Source organism: Ostrea edulis, chromosome 6 (assembly GCF_947568905.1).
Source record: "Ostrea edulis chromosome 6, xbOstEdul1.1, whole genome shotgun sequence".
Lineage (NCBI taxonomy): Eukaryota > Metazoa > Mollusca > Bivalvia > Ostreida > Ostreidae > Ostrea > Ostrea edulis.
The window spans coordinates 34,976,204-34,997,187 of record NC_079169.1 but is presented as its reverse complement, the minus strand read 5'-3'; the positions used below and the strand labels follow the sequence as shown (position 1 = coordinate 34,997,187).

At 35.7% G+C, this 20,984-nt stretch overlaps 2 protein-coding genes across 6 annotated transcripts in view; one reads left to right on the top strand and one right to left on the bottom strand.

Moving 5' to 3' along the window:
* Nucleotides 1-11,920: 11,920 nt before the first annotated feature.
* LOC125648189 (uncharacterized) overlaps nucleotides 11,921-20,984 on the bottom strand; it is an 18,747-nt gene continuing 9,683 nt past the window's right edge. Inside the window, exons 1-2 of one of the 5 annotated variants that reach the window (XM_048875150.2) lie at nucleotides 17,773-17,883; nucleotides 11,921-13,002 (exon numbers count right to left, since the gene is read on the bottom strand). In XM_048875150.2, the coding sequence (XP_048731107.2) occupies nucleotides 12,225-12,995 (771 nt within the window). In that variant the 5' untranslated portion in view covers nucleotides 12,996-13,002; nucleotides 17,773-17,883 and the 3' untranslated portion in view covers nucleotides 11,921-12,224. Of the gene's footprint in view, nucleotides 13,003-13,444; nucleotides 13,779-14,356; nucleotides 14,456-17,667; nucleotides 17,884-20,984 lie in introns of those variants that run through there. The other 4 variants (XM_048875149.2, XM_048875151.2, XM_048875148.2 and 1 more) reach the window with 4 other exon arrangements.
* LOC125665961 (uncharacterized) overlaps nucleotides 19,358-20,984 on the top strand; it is a 2,369-nt gene continuing 742 nt past the window's right edge. Inside the window, exons 1-2 of the mRNA XM_056139415.1 lie at nucleotides 19,358-19,838; nucleotides 20,818-20,885. Coding sequence (XP_055995390.1) covers nucleotides 19,648-19,838; nucleotides 20,818-20,885 — 259 coding nt within the window. The 5' untranslated portion in view covers nucleotides 19,358-19,647. The remainder of the gene's footprint in view (nucleotides 19,839-20,817; nucleotides 20,886-20,984) is intronic.

The following is a 20,984-nucleotide window of genomic DNA, read 5'->3' as shown; positions in this document are numbered from 1 at the left end:
TCAGGCCCCAGGGGGGCAGGGACCACGAATTTCACAATTTTTGTTCCCCTCCACCCACAGATGCTATATGCCAAAAATTGGTTGAAATTGGTTCAGGGGTTTCAGAGAAGAAGCTGAAAATGTTCAAATGTTAACGCACGACGACGGACAAAAACAGATTGCAACAGGTCACCTGAATTCATTCAGGTGACCTAAAAATTAGATGCAAATTTGAATTAAGATAGGGTCTTACAATCCCGTCAAATGAATGTCATTTTGTAATTAGCGTAAGTGAGGCATCAATTGTGTTTACACGAGAGAGGTGTGTTTTGGATCTGTAGCAGGTCTGGCGTTCGTATAGTCTGTACTTCACATTGTGTTTGTTTTATTTCATTTTGATAGTGGCGACCTCGAAACGACCCAACTACACTATGATTTGAAACTTGAAAATAAATCCAAATAGAAATGAAAATAAGATAAATAACATTTTACGAATTTATTACCAGTATGAATGTGACAAATACACCCTACTAAAGCCTAGGACTTAGCCTAGAATCTATCAAGAAATTCTCCCAACCCAAAGGTAATAATTTAGCAAGTAAAAGGGACAAAGTAGACGAACAAAACGTACTTCCAAAATAGGAATAATGGAAGGAGAAGAGTAGCTAGGAAGGCCAGCTGTCTCTCTTCCCCGAATAGTAAGCTGCATGGCTTTATATAGCAAATTAAACAATAGAAACTGTCATTAAAGTGAATGGCTAAAAGATAAAGTGGAAATGGTCAAATACAACGGGGGAATAATTTACATCGGGATCGAAATCCAGAAATAAAAGTAAAAGTAAAACCCAAACTACCACATTCCTCCCCCTTGAAGACAAATGCGATAGATCTGACTAAAAGCTAGTATAAAGAAATGAAAAATAAACCCCTCTTCCCCCCATGGAAAACAATGGTATACATTGTATAAAATATATGAATGAATGTATACGTAATATACAAAAGTTCACTTCGAAGAATAGTCCATGTATCATGAAAAGTTCATCACAAAGGCGGGGAACGTAACAATTCTCCTCGGTCAGTATGGACGCCTTGGCTTCACCAGAATATCAGGAACGCGAAAACAGGAATAGTTCTCAAGATCACGGTCACATCACGTTCACTTGATTTCGGTTCTAAGGTCCAGATACTCCGAAGATCATGAATTAAGGAAATCCCACAGAGTTGAAAACCATATGTTCCATGCATCAATCGCTGGATTTCGTTTGTAGCTGTTATCCATATCCCACCAGAAACTGAAAAATAATCTGAAAGCATATTTAGCAAGAGTGCTAGATATATGAAAAAGTAAACATAAGCAATATAATAATTACTAGTAAATGAAGAAATAAGAAAAAAAATAGTTAATAGAGTAAATTTACGCGGTTTATAATAATTTCGTGTCCCAGATTTGTCATTCAGATGACAGGGGGCAGAAACTATTGGCCTAATCTTACTAAGATTACGCGCTTTTAATAAAGGTAGTAAATTTTATATAAAAAGAACACAAACTGTGTGTACACAAACACGTATGTGTAGCATGCGCATAAAGTACGATTAAGCAGTTCATCGTACACCTGGGTAACACCACCCGCATGACTACTTCGATAAGTCAATCTAACCTATTCCTTTCGGAAATTCCGGTCTACAGTAAGGGTACAATACCAGCGACTCCACTGCATAGCAGACCGAATTGGTACTTGTGTACTGGCTATTCACCATGGAATAAACTTGACCAGGGGGAACAGTCTTCCCATCAAGTTTCGATGCAAAAACAGAACGCAAGTCAAACTTTTCAACAGAAGGTTCTAAATAAAATTCCGATCTAGGAAGGAATTCCTTTGCTTCGGGATTCAAACAAGTCGCAACGCAAACCGATTTCAACTCTGACTCGCAAATATCGATAGGTTTATGACTATCATTCGAGTTACAAATAGGAACTTCGCCATCCGAATGAAATGATTCTCTATCGATTTCGGCGAGTTCGTTCTGTGCGTTACTCGTCAAAATTTCGTGTGACCCACTGTGTTCGGTAATGTTTGAACGATCTAGATATGATGCCACGGCCCCAGCACCAGAACTTGTGAGTTTCCCGATATTTTGGGTTGACGTTGACACACAGTCAGGGTCATTCTTTGTTTGAGATATGACATTAGTTTCCAGTACTTTGTTCTTTTCATCGACCGTATACAAATGAATAGCGGCTTGGATTTCTCTACGAATAAGGGCTCTTACAGAATTTGTATTAACTGGTGTATCAAAATCACATGCATTGTTCTGTTGAACATACGCATTTTGCTCAATGAAATCTTCAAACTCGACAGCAGATGCAATGGCTTCATCTAAAGATGCAGGACGACTAAAATAAACATTATTTCATCAAGTCAGCATCTTTTAAGCCAAATACAAACTGGTCAATAACGTGGGTTTCTATCGAACTAAAAGAACAAGAATACGCTTTTAATGCAAGTCTCCGTAAAGAATGACCAAAGTCTGAAATAGTTTCTCCTTCTCTAACCCTGTTCTTGAATTGAATTCTATAAAAATCCCGAAATGCTGATGGACGAAAACGATTCCATAATATATCTGTCACATGATGAAATAATTCATATTTAACATACTAATATAATTTCATTACGTTACTCGTTTCATCGTAAGTCGTTTCATTTCATTCATATTCATCCCGATGAATATGAATGAAATGAAACGACTTATGATGAAATGAGTAACGTAATGATATTATATTAGTATGTTAAATATGAATTATTTCATCCTGTGACATTCTCCCCCTCTTAGAGAAAATGTCTCCTGACATTTCTAAGGTCAGAACTCAGGACTGTAATAAAATTCAATTAAATATTAATATTAATAATGATACTAATGCAACTGATCTGGAAAGGAATCCTCTTCTGTAAATAAGAAGATCAAATAACAGAAGCTGCAACATGTAAATACTCAGTTTTAGTGCACATTGTAATGTCAAAAATAAAATTGGATCAGATACTGCTCTGAAAAATTATATGATTAATCCACTTAAAATAAATTAAGCTAAATTCCTAACTAATCACATGAATAAGTACGAAATATCCTAAAACTATCTAGACTAAACATATTTCATCCTGTGACATTCTCCCTTAAACATACCATACTTGCGCAGTTTGTTCACCTACAACCCACTCTCCATATCTATCTGGAGGTTTTCGAATGCGATCTGAGCGACGGATTTGTGGACTGAATGTAGACCGGCTCGATTCACTATTTCTTGACGGATTATTTATATTTACGTTCGAATAATCTGCAAAAGAATTTGTGTTAGAGCTATTCCGGAGTTCAACAGAAGAAAATGTTTCTTGCTGTAGTGAGGGTCTACTATCGTCAACACTAAAAGTATAGATTGTCCCTAAATCACCTGATCCCATATGTTCACTTGAACTATTGAGACAAGTATTGTGATTAACACCTGACGTGTTTAAGACATTTCTATCCGTATATGATAAGGGTTTGGAAACAAATATAATTTGATCCCTCTCTGAATCGCTTGATTCCGGGTCGCTATCGGTACTGATACTCGTGCTTTCTTGTTTCTTCTCTGTTGTAATCCTAGTGTACTTACTTCGCTTGGAAAGAGTTTGGGGAATTTCTGAAGTGTAATCATCATCTGAAAGATACATAAAGGGTAATAATAAATTTCTATGTAAACATCTAGATTGACCCTTGCCAGATGATCTTTGTACACAGGAATATCGTCATTTGGAATGTCCAAGACGACATAAGGATCTTTTTCCCATTTGTCTGATAGTTTACTTTTCCCTTTCTTTGCTAAAAGTCTAACTAAGACACGATCACCAATCTCTAATTTGGAATAACGTACTTTGTTGTCATAGTAATGCTTATGCCTGGAATTATTTTTCTCTATGTTTTTCTTGGCAACATTATATGCAAACTTTAGTCTTTTCTTAAGTTTTTCTGCATAATTTGCACGACTAGTTGGCTTTGATGTATCCGACTCATCTAAATTTAAAAATGCGTCGACAGCAAGTCTAGGATGTCACCCAAACATTAAATAATGAGGTGAAAATCCTGTGGTGTCTTGTCTTATTGCATTATATGCGTGTACCAAAGGAAGTATATATGATTTCCAGTCTTCCTTCTTGTAATTTTCTAAAGTTCCCAACATTTTTATCAAGGTTTGATTGAATCGTTCCACAAGACCATTACCCATTGGATGATAAGGTGTAGTTCGACTCTTACTGACACCAGCAATTTTACATAATTCTCAGATGACTATACTTTCAAAATTTCTACCTTGATCGGAATGTAGTCTCTCAGGAAAACTATAATGACAAATGAAATTTTCGAATAGAGCTTTTGCTGTTGTCTTAGCAAGTTGGTTACGTGTAGGAACTGCCATAGCAAATCTAGTAAAATGGTCAGTAATAACTAAAACATTTTCAAAACCACCTTTTGACCTTTCTAGAGTAAAAAAATCAATACATAATATCTCTAATGGTTTTGTGCTTTGAATGTTTACCAGATTAGCTCTAGGTATCTCTGATGTTTTTCTCCTCACACATCTACCACATGTTTCAACTCTATCCTTGATTTCCTTATCCATTCCACTCCAATAAAATCGTTGTTTCGCTAACCATACAGTTTTATCCCTACCTTGATGACCTGCATCATTGTGTATTCCCTTGAAAGCTGTTTCTCTGAACTGGAAAGGTAAGACTAACTGCCTAACATTTGAGCTTTCTACTAAAGTGTTTCTGTATAAAATACCTTTTCTTATTTCAAAATCCTTCCAATTTTTCAAATAATCTCTAACTTCATAAGTTTCTTTCTGTAATTCTTTACCACTAGGTCTTAAACCTGATTTGAGTAAATCTAAAACTCTGTTGATGGAATAATCCTTCCTTTGCTCCTCTATCCAGTCTATGTTTCGAAAATCATCTTGTGATATATCATCCTTGAAATTTTCAAGTTCTGCACTCTGGGATAAAACAATACATTCTGCGAGTGGTAGTTCCTCCTTCTCAACTAAAACAGCAGAAGTAAAAGCTTTAATAACATCAGGAAAGACTTCAGTAGATCTGCGAGATAACCCATCAGCATCTCTATTAGATTTACCAGTTTTGTAAATCAATTTGAAATTGTAGTTGGAAAGGGATGCCAACCACCTATGCGACATTGCATCTAGTTTGGCTGTGGTTGTAACATAAGTTAATGGGTTATTATCTGTATAGACTTGGAAAGTATTTCCATACAGATAATCATGGAATTTATCACACAATGCCCATTTTAAACTCAAAAATTCTAACTTGTGGGCAGGGTAATTACATTCGCTTGGTCGCAAACTTCTACTGGCATACGCGATTACTCTGTCTTTACCGCCTTGATTTTGGTATAAAACTGCACCAAGACCATCTTTAGATGCATCTATATTGACAATAAAAGGTTTGGTAAAGTCTGCAAACGCTAATATTGGGGGTGAAGTAAGTTTTTCTATCAAACTATTGAATGCTTGCTGTTCTTCCTTACCCCATGTCCATGGTACTTTCTTTCTCTTAGACGATTTCGCCTTTTTATTTGTTGGATGTCCTACCAAGAGATTGTTCAAGGGTTTTACTAACCTTGCATAGTCTTTGACAAACCTCCAATAGTATCCAGTAAATCCTAGAAAGGAACGTAAAGATTAGGGTCCAAACCAATTATTTGGTTTATAAACCAAATTGTATTTAACATACTAATATAATTTCATTACGTTACTCATTTCATCGTAAGTCGTTTAATGTCATTCATATTCATCGGGATGAACGCTGATTGGTAGAGAGAGAAGTGTGAAAGGTCAGTATGGTTTGTGTGTGGTTGTGAGTATCCTGTGAGTTGTTTTACTGGTTTGGTGCTATATAAGCAAGATTCGCGCCAATTCCAGAAACTAACCCAGCAACACTCCATACCCGGACTGAGTGACTTATTATTCGCGTATTGTCATATCAAAGAAACTAAGTTTTACAGCAGTTTCTGTTCTTCCGAGTTTATGGTAAGAGTTTGAATTTACTCTATTGGAAAATATTTATTTATTACATTAATTTATAGATATTTTGAAATCATTATTTTAATATAACTAAAAGTGTGAATGATAGAGTGAGAGAGAATTTAATTACATGTATTTTACATATTTTTTAGATCATCCTCCAGAATTAGGATATAACAATAAAGAAATTTAGAACCCGAACCACCAGTGTGTTTTAATTTAAATACATGACGGTTACAATGGCGCCCACGTTGGGACTCGAACCAAAGACCCTCTAATGGCGCCCACGTTGATGTTTGAGTTTCTAACCAATACAGGATGATCCGTATCTACGTTGGAGTTTGTCATGGTTTTTATTCTCTGTGATGAGTACTTTTATATCTAAAACATCTTCAAGTTGCAACTACGCTCACTAATGAGATCTCTATTCGAACAAATAGGCCATTCAGATCTAGATCTATTAATTCCGTTCTGAGCAGATTTCAACAAGAATTCTTCAGCCCGGCCGGTGATGAACTGTTTGTGAACATTAACCGTTATACCCCACGATTCGTTCAGTCACGTGACTACGGCTGAGTATATTCATGCCGATTCCGTAATTCGTCTATACGTACGTAATATGTGCAGTGCCCGGACTCTCGGGATTCATAAATCAACGTTGGATCATGTTTTCAATCCTTTGACTCTTTCTTTATGATTATTAATGGTTTAATATTGTGAAAATTTCATTTTTACATTGATCATATACGCACTAGTTATATATTTTGTAGTATGAGAGATTTTGGAGTGAAAGTTTAACTAAATCTAAATCATTTCTTGTATGAACTGAGGTAAATTCAGGTAAAAGTAAACCAAAAAACCCAAGTACCGACATTTTCTAATTCCCTTGCATGTTACTAATATTTTGCACTATTTAACTTGAAGCGAAAGCATTGAAGTGTGACAGCAAGTGTGAGTTCGGAAAACGTGAGCTACTAAAACAGAAATTTCTAGAGTATATTTTCATTTTACAGGTGATCAAATAGATTTTCATATTTACGCTTGTGTTAAATTGAGCTGCAGTTTTCAAATGTAAATATACATGCTATGATATTAACTTAGTATTTTCCTTTCAGATGAGACCCTAGCAGTGACTTTTTTATTTAACATATATCTATTACAGGTGTTGTAGCAGTACGTTGTTAAATTGCTTAGTGTATGTTTATTTAATTACATGAGTAATAGTAAATTACTTAAGTATTTAGAGAGACCTTTAGTATCGAAACCTATAGCAAGTCAGCCTGTACTTATTCCTACTAGCATAGGAAATTATTTAAGAAAACATTTTGATTTGTTGAAGCAGGTAAAACTTCATATACAATTTGAATGCAGACCAGATGCTCGATTTCCTGATTTCTTGCCGTGGATAAAACGGAATTTGCCTGAACTTATCAAGCGACACGGACGCGTTACATCTGGCTTGGGACCTGTGACGTTACCAGGAAGAATGGGAAGTTCATAGATTTCAGGTATGTAGACCATTCCTCCTGTGTTAGGAATATAACCTACTACATAAATTTGTTTAGGGCATACATCCAAAACTTTCCAGAGGTAATTCCTATATTTTTGGAAATTCCACCATACTCGATTGTAGAATGGAATAAATCCAAGGGTCACAGTGATCCTGAAATATTTAGAGAGAAGGACAAAGTTCTGAGTGAGATCATTGGCATTTTAAACGATTACATTAGATATATCAACGGTCCTCGCTCAGTGTTTAGCCCAAAATATAAACTAGACACATTGAGATACAGAAAGGAAAAAGGTAAATCACAAAGAATTTCTTACAATTTCAGTCTGTATTTGGATGGTGTTCACCCAGATTATACGTTATCCCGTGTCTGGTTGAAGAGACTCATAGAGAATATTTTTATTCATTATTGATTCTATGTCTTGTTCGTTTTAACATTATGTTGTATTGGGACTTCACATGTGAGGCAGGTCTCTGTAGGTAGGGACAGACCCAATCACAGAGTCTATACCTGTTTCTAGTAGATAGTGCCATAGATATTATCTAATATGTATCTAGTATGTTTAGATTTTGCTCTGCTGAGTCAGTGTAGGTAGGGATTGACCCAATCATACTGTTCCATCTTATTCATGCAGTTGTAAATTATTTACATACTATTTCATTTATAAGATATTATTTACTTGTATCTGTAGTCAGTCAGTCAGTAGCCCCATTATTTAGGTAAACATGGTCACTGATAGGGAAACAAGTAAGGAGACTGAACTAGAGGATTTAAAGCAGCATATTGAAAAAATAAATCAATGTCCAGATTATAAAGTCCTTACAAAAGAGGAATATGAAGTATTATTAAATGCTAGTCTCAAAAGAGAGCAAGTAACCAGTACTCCCATAGCTAAGGGTACACCTCCCCCTTTGACTAGGCTAGTCAATACGATGAGTAAAACCAGGGAAGAGTCAAGGTTACAAGGTAATGTTACAATGCCTACAAACCAATTTCAGAATCCAAAGTTACCTACATTTAGTGGAACCTACGAACCACCAGATGAGTGTGTTTTAATTTAAATACATGACGGTTACATATCTTTCAATGTTCGAAAGTCTAAGGATCCGGCTAAAGGAATTTCAGATAGAATGCGTCTTGCTGACCCAGGTAAAGACATAAGAAGTTGACTTGCACACTCTCTCTCTCACTCCAGCCATTCCACTTAGCAGCATGTTCAAACTGAATGAAAATTTTTCGAAAATCGTAACTCCCATCAAACAATGGTGGATTAATTTCTTTCCTAAAATCGACCGAAAATGACTCCCATTCTGTTCTAACTTAACTTTGATTTGGCTTTCTAACAAAGCACATTTCGCCGTTAAGAAATCTATCCTATCTAAATCTGATAAAGGTTTGAAACCCCTTTGCATAACTGCATGGTGAGCAAAAATAGTTTACCGTTGAATATATCAACAAAACCATATAAAGGTAAATGTAAAAAAGAAAAAACAACTTTGACTAAAAATATGACAAAAGAATTCAGCCAAGTCCGAATCTCTAAACAGAATTCACTGCGTGAAGCACGTGTCTATGAGAGTCACTGCCCAACAACAATAGAAATCCTATCCTGGTTTGTCGCGGACGGCCAAATAAGGTAGCAGTTCGTATCGCTGAATAGGACTCACTGCGTGAAGCACGTGTCTTTAACATCCACTTCTCCACAACAATGAAAATGCTATCCTGGTCATGGTCCACCAAATAATGTAGCAAGTCTGGCGTTCGTATAGTCTGTACATCGTGTTGTGTTTGTTTTATTTTATTTTGATAGTGGCGACTTCGAAACGACCCAACTACACTGTGATTAGAAACTTGAAAATAAATCCAAATAGAAATGAAAATAAGATAAATAACATTTTACGAATTTATTACCGGTATGAATGTGACAAATATACACTCCTAAAGCCTAGGACTTAGCCTAGAATCTATCAAGAAATTCTCCCAACCCAAAGGTAATAATTTAGTAAGTAAAAAGGGGCAAAGTAGACGAACAAAACGTAATTCCAAAATAGGAATAATAAAAGGAGAAGAGTAGCAAGCAAGGCCAGCTGTCTCTCTTCCCCGAATAGTAGGCTAGATGGCTTTATATAGCAAATTAAACAATAGAAACTGTCATTAAAGTGGATGGCTAAAAGATAAAGTGGGCGTGGTTAAATACAAACGGGGGAATAATTTACATCGGGATCGAAATCCAGAAATAAAGTAAAAGTAAAACCCAAACTACCACATTTCGGATCGAAATCCAGAAATAAAAGTAAAAGTAAAACCCAAACTACCACATTTCGGATCGAAATCCAGAAATAAAAGTAAAAGTAAAACCCAAACTACCACATTTCGAAGGTTACAATTACTGGCTCAAATTGTGCCGTAGACACAACTGGAACAAATTACGGCAGTACTTAATACGCAAGTAAGTTTAACATACCTATACAAACCGATGAAATACCAAGTCTGTTAAAAACAAGAGGTACTGTGAGCAATGCTCACTAAGAATACTCCCCCGCTTACCCCAATCCCCCAAAGGGTGTTGGTAATAGGTATAAACTACCTCTTTTCTGGGTGTAAAAAACAAATGGCATGACAAACCGAACCATATTGCTACTTCAATGTCCAGTGCACTTGACCTTTGACCTTTTGACCCCAAAATCGATAGGGAACATCTTCATCCCATGGGTAGTCCATATGTATGATATGGTGACTGTAGGTGGAAAGGATAACGCTTTAGAGCCCGGAAACCATATTGCTACTTCGATGTCCAGTGCGTTTGACCTTTGACCTTTTGACCCCAAAATCGATAGGAAGCATCTTCATCCCATGGGTAATCCATATATATGATATGGTGATGGTAGGTGGAAAGGATAACGCTTTAGAGCCCGGAAACCATATTGCTACTTCGATGTCCAGTGCGCTTGACCTTTGGACCCCACAATCGATAGGGAACATCTTCATCCCATGGGTAGTCCATATATATGATATGGTGACGGTAGGTGGAAAGGATAATGCTTTAGAGCCCGGAAACCATTGCGTCTACAGACGGACGGACGGACAGACAGACGGACAACCCGATTCCAGTATACCCCCCCCCCCTTACAACTTGTTGCGGGGGTATAAAAACCACATTGCTCCCAAATGACTACGAACTACGAACTCATGCTGAACATGTACACATAGCTGTACATAGACTCGTACGCAGTATGATAGTAAACTCTTGGCTTTTTCCTCCTCTGTCTTTATAGACACAAACACGCCCTCCGCTTCAATAATGCAGATTAAAGTGCACCGCCACGGCACATGATACGCCCGTCGCATATTGTTAACAGTATAGATTGTACCCATTAAAACATTTTTTTATATCACCTTAATTAAATGTCACAGTGACCTTAAAGTAGGATGCGACACACCTTCTACCTAAGATGCATTTGTTGACCAATTTTGGTGATTCTAGGTCTAATAGTTTTCAAGTTATGAGCCGGACAAGTTTTTGCCATATATGGCCATATCTTCTTAATGAAAAGTCACAGTGACCTGATTTTAATGTGCGACACACCTTCTACCCAAGATGTATCTACAGACAAAGTTTGATGATTCTAGGCCTTGTAGTATTTAAGTTACGGGTCGGACACGAAAAAGCTAACAGACGGACGGACAGACGGATATCTTCTTAATGAAAAGTCACAGTGACCTGGTTTTAATGTGCGACACACCTTCTACCCAAGATGTATCTACAGACAAAGTTTGATGATTCTAGGCCTTGTAGTATTTAAGTTACGGGTCGGACACGAAAAAGCTAACAGACGGACGGACAGACGGATATCTTCTTAATGAAAAGTCACAGTGACCTGGTTTTAATGTGCGACACACCTTCTACCCAAGATGTATCTACAGACAAAGTTTGATGATTCTAGGCCTTGTAGTATTTAAGTTACGGGTCGGACACGAAAAAGCTAACAGACGGACGGACAGACAGACAGACGGACGGACATGAACGCCATACCATAATACGGGATGCTTTTTATAGACGGGCGTATAAAAAGCATCTCGCTGAAAGTTTTGTAACTTGTCCAACTTAAACGTAGTCAAAATCTTGGCTTCGAAATCATGTTTTTCTATGCTACCGAGGACTGGAAATAGGGGCTTTTTCATTGGTTGAATATCGCAATAAGGAATGGCAAAGCGATCAATCGCATATAGAAGCCGAGACACACCTTCCAGCGAAAATACTGGCCTTGTGACCCACGGTAGGTCTTTATCAAAAGATGTGTTTGTGTGTGTGTGTGTGTGTGTGTGTGTAAAAGGAAGGATCATGAGTAATGACGTGAACATATGTAACATCTTTTATTAATATTTCTTGATCTCAAATACAGTACTATCTATTCAACAAGTCTGAATCAGCTGATACATGCACCAGCTATACCATCTCACGCGATGTTTCCTTCAGATAGAGAATCACAATAACGTTTCACCTCATAAAAAAGTGCCTCGCTATGAAACCAAACCCAGCTTCTATACTCCAAAACGGATTTTACCACCACATCATTAGCAAAACAACGCATGCACAGTGCCGCGAACTGATCCTGACCAATAGAACTATAAAGGCAAGACCAAATGACGTCATACAGCTTCCATCACGAATGTAATGGAGCCACTAGAGGCGTCTGTTCTTGAACTGGTTTCATGGACGGGTCGTTGTCACGTGAAACAAATCCCGTGTCCTCCCGACTGAGTAGTGATGCGCGTTGTCCGTCCATCTCCACGTTATTTTGCACAACGGATCCGGTTTTTATATTAGTACTTTGTTTGGATACATTTCCGTTTTCATCCCCGGGGGTGGAGCCTCTAGAGTTATCGCCATTTTCGCTATAAACGTCTGTGATGAATTTTTCTAATTTACCGTAGAGTTTATTTCTCTTTCCGTTCGATATGTTTATTTTTCTCATTCTGCTTAGCGCAAACATTCGACGTCTGGTGATCGTATCCACCCATTTCTCAAAATCTTCCTTCCGCTGCACAATCTCTGCTCGTTTCTGTTCTAACATATACTCAAACGCTTTCTTTTCTTCCTCTGTTATGAATAAATCTGGGTCATATTCGTCAAGGTCATTTTCCTCAAAGGACAAAGCCTGTTGTAGAACGTCACCAAGCGCGCTATTATTGTGCACCGGAATTTTGTCCTTTTCAATTGAATCTCTGTTGATCTGATCATCTGTTTTCACATTATCTTTTGGTATGTCACTTTCAATTAAGATATTTCCGTTTTTTAAATTATTGAGGTCATTTCCTGTTTTGTTACTGTCTACACTCATGCTTGACTTTTCCTTTTTGAGCGCGATTTTGGAGTCTGTTAATGTTCTCTCCTTCATCCGGCTACTTTCCGTCGGCTTCAGCAAGTCCGCCATTTTTAATCTAAAATAGAAACAGAAAATTCAAATGAAACGATTGCACATCCACGTTGAAACTGGTTTTCATTTATCTGTATTCAGGGGACTTAATCTCTGTCTGGAGATCACAATAGCGTTCGTTTATTAGCTCCAAAGTAAGAATATAACAAATTAGATATTTGTACCATTATATTATACAGTTATTGACTGGGTTCGAGGACAATAACTGTTTTGTTTGACCCGAGGACGGATCTGTTGCCCGAAGCCGTAGGATGAGGGCAACATGTCCGTTTGAGGGTCAAATAAAACAGCTGTTGTCCGAGGACACAGTCTATAACTGTTTTATTATACACCTTCATTTATTAAAAGTTGTTTTTACGAGATGCACATGTTTTCTCGACTTCGAACTTTTAACAAGGCAGTGTAATTGCGTACGTTTATCAACTATAGTTTAAAAGAAAACATACCCAATATCCGAATTCATAATCAATCATCACATTTTTCATATTCCTGCTTAGCGTTTCATCTAATAAATTTTGTATTTCATCATCAGTTAAATCACTGAACCTCGTCATGACGTAAACAGAGCAGCAGGCCGAGAATCACGTGACTTGCGTAGCCAATGGAAATAAGGCAGACTATTGCCCGGTTAACAGTTCGTAAACTGTTGACCGGTCAATAGACCACAAGTGTGAGAGTTGATTTAACAGTTAAAATGTTGATTCCAAATCGTATTAGTTTTATATAGGAAAAAAATGAAGGTGTATAACAATCTTATCTATTCAACCAAGTAAAAAAAAAAAAAAAAAAAGAGGGCATATATGAAAATACTCTCTTGATTTTAGCGTGCGTATGTTATAGTTTATAAAGTCGCCGCAACCATCAAATAAGGCCATGCCCATAGTTATTCCACTATAAACTATGGATGTTAACATGGCTCATCGGCAGAATGAAAGAAAAAAGTGTTGCCGAATTCAATCTCATTATGGACAAAGTGTTGATGAAATACGATGGGATGTCTAAAAATATTGGGGTAAAATCAATTGTTTCGAACAGCCTGAAGTGCGGGACCCTGCTGGATTCACAAGGATGTGAGGGAATAGTAGTTGTATCTACTTTAGCAGAATCGAAATAATGCAACTTCTAAATATACAGAAGTCGAGTTCGCCTCGTATATCTCTTTCAAGTAAAATTTCACCAGCTCAAGGGTTATCTCCGTGAAAAAGGATATCGAGATTGTTTCTTCACAAATATAAAATACTATAGTTGATTACTACAATACTAAATATCCAATTGATGTGGATTTGCGTTTATTCGTTTAGAAAGCAAATTAAATGTGTATTCGAATGTGCAAAAAATGTACAAGCGTCTTAACTTACCTCCATTTTTGTATTGAATACCAATTATTTAGGGATGAAATTCTGAGGACAACCAGACATCAAGCGATGTATATATGAGATAAACATTTAAATCCCGTACTAGAAATCTTATATTACTTTGTGTATCGATGCAGTAAACACCTCATAGATATTCAGATTTCTTCTATAGAGCCCCCCTACCTATTTATTACCGGAACAACAAAAGCAGTCTGAAATATAAGAAAATTTAAAATCTTACGCCACTTTAAACAACGCAATTAAAAAAATGATAATAGTAAAAATACGTCTTAACTCATACTAACTGACATGAAGTATGCAAGTTTTAAGACGTGCATGTATATTTTAGGATATGAATTATTATCATTTAATGGAGTTTTAATGCATTTATTTATCAATGTCGATTTAATATATGAAAGCCCACATTATGCGCATACATACATATATCAATTTGATTTTTAAAAGCGAGTTCGGGTGGCCCAAACACATCTTGAAGATTTTATTTCAACAGGTATATCATACCAAAGCATAAAATATACCTTCTAGTGCATGCTCATACACGTGGAATTTAGTGATTGTCACATATAATCCATGTTTTGTTGTAAGACGTGTCCAAAATTTAAAATGGAAGAAATCTTGACAAATCTATTTGTTTTCTAGTTTCGTATAAAATGTGATATAGTTACAATGTATTAGAAAATTAAACATTCAAATAAAGTATATAAAAACTATCTATTTCATGTGCTATTTTCTCTCTCAGGCCATCATTAAAAATATTTTTGTTTGATGTACTCCGACCCACATTTTTCAAGGTGGGTAGGTAGGTATATTTTTTTTTTTTGGCAGTATCGAAAAAATCGATTATTGTCATAAAAACGCAGACTTAGAAATTTATTGATGTTTTCATTAAACATTGGACAAGACAGATTTAATATTTATAGCTATAAAACATTCATCAAAAAAGTTTCTTAGAGAATATACACCTTTAAAATGAAACAATGTCTATTTCCCTGGAAACCAAATTAAAAATATGAATATGTTGTCAGACATATTTGGATGTGGTCGTTGTTAATTACTGTTTTATCCTTATATTACTTCATGTATATCAGCATTACCCTTTGGATATGTAAATAATCTGTATCATTAGGAGCATATATTCCAAATATGTTTTTATAGAATTTTGTAAAACCATTTGTATACATATTATATGTAAGTTAATTATTATTGCTAAACCCCGATAATTATCATATTTTCCCATGAAACCACTTTAATGTTTGCATTATTGACAAATCTTTACCAGAAATTTCAATGGAAAAATATCACCCAAAACTTAAATTCCTTCAAAAACAACTTTTCTATTGGCGCACTTCATATATTAATAACAAATCTACATTGTTGTTTGATAAAATAATAGAATATCCCACGTAAACACAGCAAAATCCTACTTTATTTGATGTGTCCAAAATCTTGGGTATCTTATGACCTCAACTACTTGTGTGGATTTATTATGAAATAAACCGGGTTACAGGATAATCTGCTTAATCGGATAATGCAGCTACCACTCCTGACCTGGTCCACTAACACGAATCGTGACGGGCTTTCGATGAGTTAACCCCCGGCATTGTGGGTTTCAGAAAGCTAATTGTGTCTGACTGCACAACGCACTGCATGGTGTTAAGCTGTTATAATCGGCCACCTTTTGATAATAGTTGCATTTACTACTTGTTAAAATACAAGAAAATATTTGCCTTCTACAACACTATGCTAGTAGAAAATCAATAAAAAAGAAAAAGAAAATTGCTTACGCCGGCCAAAAAAGGATAAATAATAACAATCATAATAATATAGAAAATAAGATAAGACAAATATAGAAAAGGTAACTGGTTTTTTTTTTTTTATAACACTCTACAAGCAGAAAATCAACTGAAAAGAAAATGTCTTACCCCCCCCCCCCCATCCCAACAACAACAACCACAGACGAAAATGTCGTCTATAGCAAACCATAAGAAAATCAACCTTGCAGATACTGATGTAACGTTAATGAGAGAAGCTAATACAAAACGCATACAGACTTAAAATAAAGTTTTGAGATTTTCTTTAGTTGCTGTTTGTCTTCAGAAAGGTGAAATTTTAGCGATAATGCCTATGCCAATTTAAGGTAGCAATGTGTAGGTAACTTACTGTAATGAAAGATTGACGGACTGCTCAGAACTCATTGTGTTACCTGTACAAATGTACTGCTTTATGGATACCTGAATATCATTGTGTTACCTGTACAAATGTACTGTTTTATAGATACCCGGATATCATTGTGTTACCTGTACAAATGTACTGCTTTATAGATACCTGAATATCATTGTGTAACCTGTACAAATGTACTGCTTTATAGATACCTGAATATCATTGTGTAACCTGTACAAATGTACTGCTTTATGGATACCCGAATACATATGGGTAAAAATCTATAAAATAAAATACCTATATGTATTAAACCCGCGCAGCAGTTATGAAAAAAATCAAATGTTTCAAACTAAGTCTTAATGTCCGCAAAGGGGGAAATTCACTATACATTTGTATTTCTATAAAACATAACTTTTACATTTCCTGATGTAATCATGAAAATTGTTTTTGCTCATGTGGTACAGCCTACCAGTTAACCAATGAAATATCTCTTTACAACTGAAAATTTAATTATGTTTTAGAAATATATTGGTATATATGATAAAGTTGTAACGAACATACCTTTCACGGCACATATATACACTGTAGATGACGAACAGTTAATGTCAATCCCGTATTATCTTTAATATTTGTAATTTAACCACAGAAATGTACAGTTTATCGGACTGAACCACAATACTGTCCAGTTGATTATTGAGATTCATGTTTATCTTTTCGAGAAAACTCAGATTTTAATTTTATGTAGTTAATACTTTTACTATATACAACTGTATACTCAATATAATAGTCATCTTACTTTAACTCATGCATAGTGAAATATACTCAATTTAGTCTCTCTATATAAATACAAAGTCTCAGAAATTTCAAACGCAGAAGAGACCGAAAAACTACTGAAACACAAACGTACATCGTATATAAATGTGGTTTTATCTTTACTTGAACCAAAAACCTTATCCTCCAAAAGTGATCGAGATCAAGGAATAAACCATCACTGTATTATCAGTGTTCAAAACATTTAAACATCTCTTATTATAAAGAGAGAACATAAATGATTCCGATATAAGATTCTCTTCTTTTTACATACGTATATAGGCTTAAATACATGTGGATACTGAACGGCAGCATATATTTACCTTGTTCACCTGAGTTAATTCCAGCTGATGTAAACCGTATGTAACTAATGTATGTCCGACGAAAAGAGAAATCAGGCTATTTTTTGTATTAAAATTTTTAAGTACCTCTTATAAAAAGAAATTAAATCCCGTTAATATAGGTCCCCAATTTGAATCTTCAATGTGACTAGGTAGGCTTGAAACGGAATCTTAAAACCTGGTCTACATAATGCAGGGATATTTAAATTTAGACTTGAACCGTATAGTAACTCTCACCACTTTATATGGAAAACTAATATTATCTATGCAGATTCATTTTCGGTCACGAAACAAGAAAAGCTGAACTATCTTGTTTCTACATGTACATCGTTAAATTTTCCATTAGCAATATTTCAACAGAGTAAGGCAGATAACCCCCGGTCGTTTATATCTGATAACAGATGTTTCTTCCTTTTGATATGAATTTCATCTATATCATATTACCAAGTTTTTATTTGGATTCGGCTTGTTCTTCGTGTATCAGTGGAAGTGAAACACGCTAGGACCAGTGATAAAGAACTGTGAATTGTCCTAACTTTTATTTGCTTCGAATATTGTGCTAGTATGTCCCATTCAATTAAAAAAAATCACCCCTTTAGAAACGTCACTGGATTAAGGGGAAATGCCGCTTTTTCACTTATGTATGACGCGTCACAATGAGAGTTCTTTACCGTGCCAACGCTAACTTTGACAAGAAACCTAGCTCTGTTTCAAGGTCATATTCAAAAGATCCTCGGCATTCACTTCTAATGCCGGACATTTGGGGTGGGGAACGGTTACTATCTACGTTTCAGCGCGGTGTGGGATCGAAAACCGAGCTCCCAGGTGCGATACAAGCGGTACTACGACCATTAATGTATCGTAAAGAAGTTCTGTTAAATATATATTATACTAATCAACGACAAGACAGTTTGGATACTGCTGGACATTTCTGGTTATCCTAATATAGGAAATGTACATCGGAAGAGCCTAATATCAACCAGTTAATAACCACTAAACAGCCTTAGGCTACTATCAGTAGGCATCCACCGATTAGCGTAATACTTGTTAACACCCAACAAATAGGCTATAATCAATTGACATCAGTGAATATTCCCCGAAAACTTTTATCTTCTTATTTATATAGTGAGCAAACTTGTGAAGATAACGAAAATCATATAAAGAATACAAAATTACGACTAGGACCCGTGGATACACCAGATGTGGGATCAGATACCTAGGAAGAGAAAGCATGCCCTGTCGACCGGTCACACCCACCGTGAGCCCTATATCTTGATCAGGTACACGGAACAATCCGTCCGTGAAAATCAGTCTATAAAGAACGGCAAAACAATTGATATGAAACACGTCGGACAACACTCGACTCATTGATAGTTTGTATTTGTGAATTTGATCAATTTATAATAACATCAGTTGATATACTTTAACGAATATATTGACCATTCAGACACTCCGTAGCCTAACATCAATGAACACCCTATGGTTGTTTGTATGAAGTCCCTTCAAGAATTTTTCACTCATATTGAGATGTCACCAGTTATAGGCTAGATGAAGTACCACAAAGTTAGACCTATGCCTAGCGCTCAGAGCCGGGATTCTTTAACGTGCCAACGCTTGTCGCAACACGGGACTTGTGTTTTTCTAAGAGACCAGGCCCCGCCGCCATAAAACTTTGAGAATTCTCAAAAAAATTCTCAACTCAACTCTTGAGAATTACTCAGCTAAGAATATTCTCAAATCAGCCGTCATAAATCGATTTGAGAATATTCTTAGATGAGTATATTCTCAAGAGTTGAGTTGAGAATCTTATCGTGCGCGACAGTTTTCGCGGAATTTTTTCAGCGCTGGTAGCGGCCCTGTAGAGCTCTTTAATGTTAAAAAGGTGAGAAAACGTCATAGAAACATGTAAATATACCAATATTACGTCTTGAAATTTTGTCGTCTGCTGCATTTCCTTTTAATATGGAGACGATGGAAGTAAAAAAGAAAGCTAGGGCACAAAATTGGACCGCTGAGGAAAAAGTTCTGTTAATAGAGGAAGCGAAAGCGAGAGCAGAAATCCTCTTTGGACCTCTGAAGGGTTGTGGAAAGTCCGGAAAGATTAAAGAAATAAAAGACAGAGAATGGCAAATGGTTGCTGACAAGTTAAATTCGTAAGAACATTATTTTCTTAATTCTTAATTCAAAATGTAATATCATAAACGCAGAATTGATTAAATTCGGTCGCATAATCATGTTATTCAATCCGCGGACTTTACGATAGCATTTATTCCGGAAATGTGACTTTTAAAAACTATTTAAATACTATTTCGTATCATCATCATTATTCATAAAAAAATGTTTTGTTACTGACCTGGAGATATAAAGAAATCATGCCAATATTTCCTCTGATTCAAAGCAGATTTGGAGGGACTTTCCAAATCTATTTTAAGCTTCACGTACGCGGCATCCATCGATTAAAAGGGGTGGATCAACGATTTTACTCATAGTAATGTAACACCTCAAATTGTGTTATAGTTCTTTATTCCATGGTGATGAAGTATATGTACAGTGTTCCCATAAGTAAGGGGCAAACGTGGTGACTACAGCTATGGGCACTTCCCTTCTGAATAGTGTTGTATCACAGGTACTTGTTTCTGTAAATGACTTATGACCTCTGTATACTAATAACAGATATTGAAGTTTTGTATTATTTGTTCCCGAATAATAAATTGAAGTTTTGCATGATTTGTGTCCGAATAATAGATTATATAAATAAAATCCACCACCAAAATCCGCTTTTTTCGAGGTTTTAAAAAAGGTGTATCATGTGTACATTAAAAAAAAATGACCAGCATGCAATGCACTGTTTCATATGACATTATAAATATTTATCAATAATTAGTTTTATGTCAAAAGTTTTCATTAAATAACATTTTTCTTTAAATAACATCACCCGAAATAATTTTCAACAAAAAATGATTACAAATAAAATGTATATAAATATATCGTTCAGAGATACACAAGTGAAATGGTCAAGTGGTAACGACGTCGATCCCAACTGAAGAGGTCCCCGGTTCAATTCCCATCATTGTCTTTTTTTTTAAACTTGAAATTAAATTTCCTCTCTTACAGTAATTTAATGCTTTGTAGACAATTCGACAACAAGATGAGAGGTCTGGAGGAAGCGAAGAAAAAATATTACAACATTAAACAGAGAAGTATGAAAAAGATTTATCAATTTGTATTAAATTTAGCAATAGAAACATGTATCAAATCAATCTGAAGTTTTGGAAATATATTAATATATCAATTTTTTT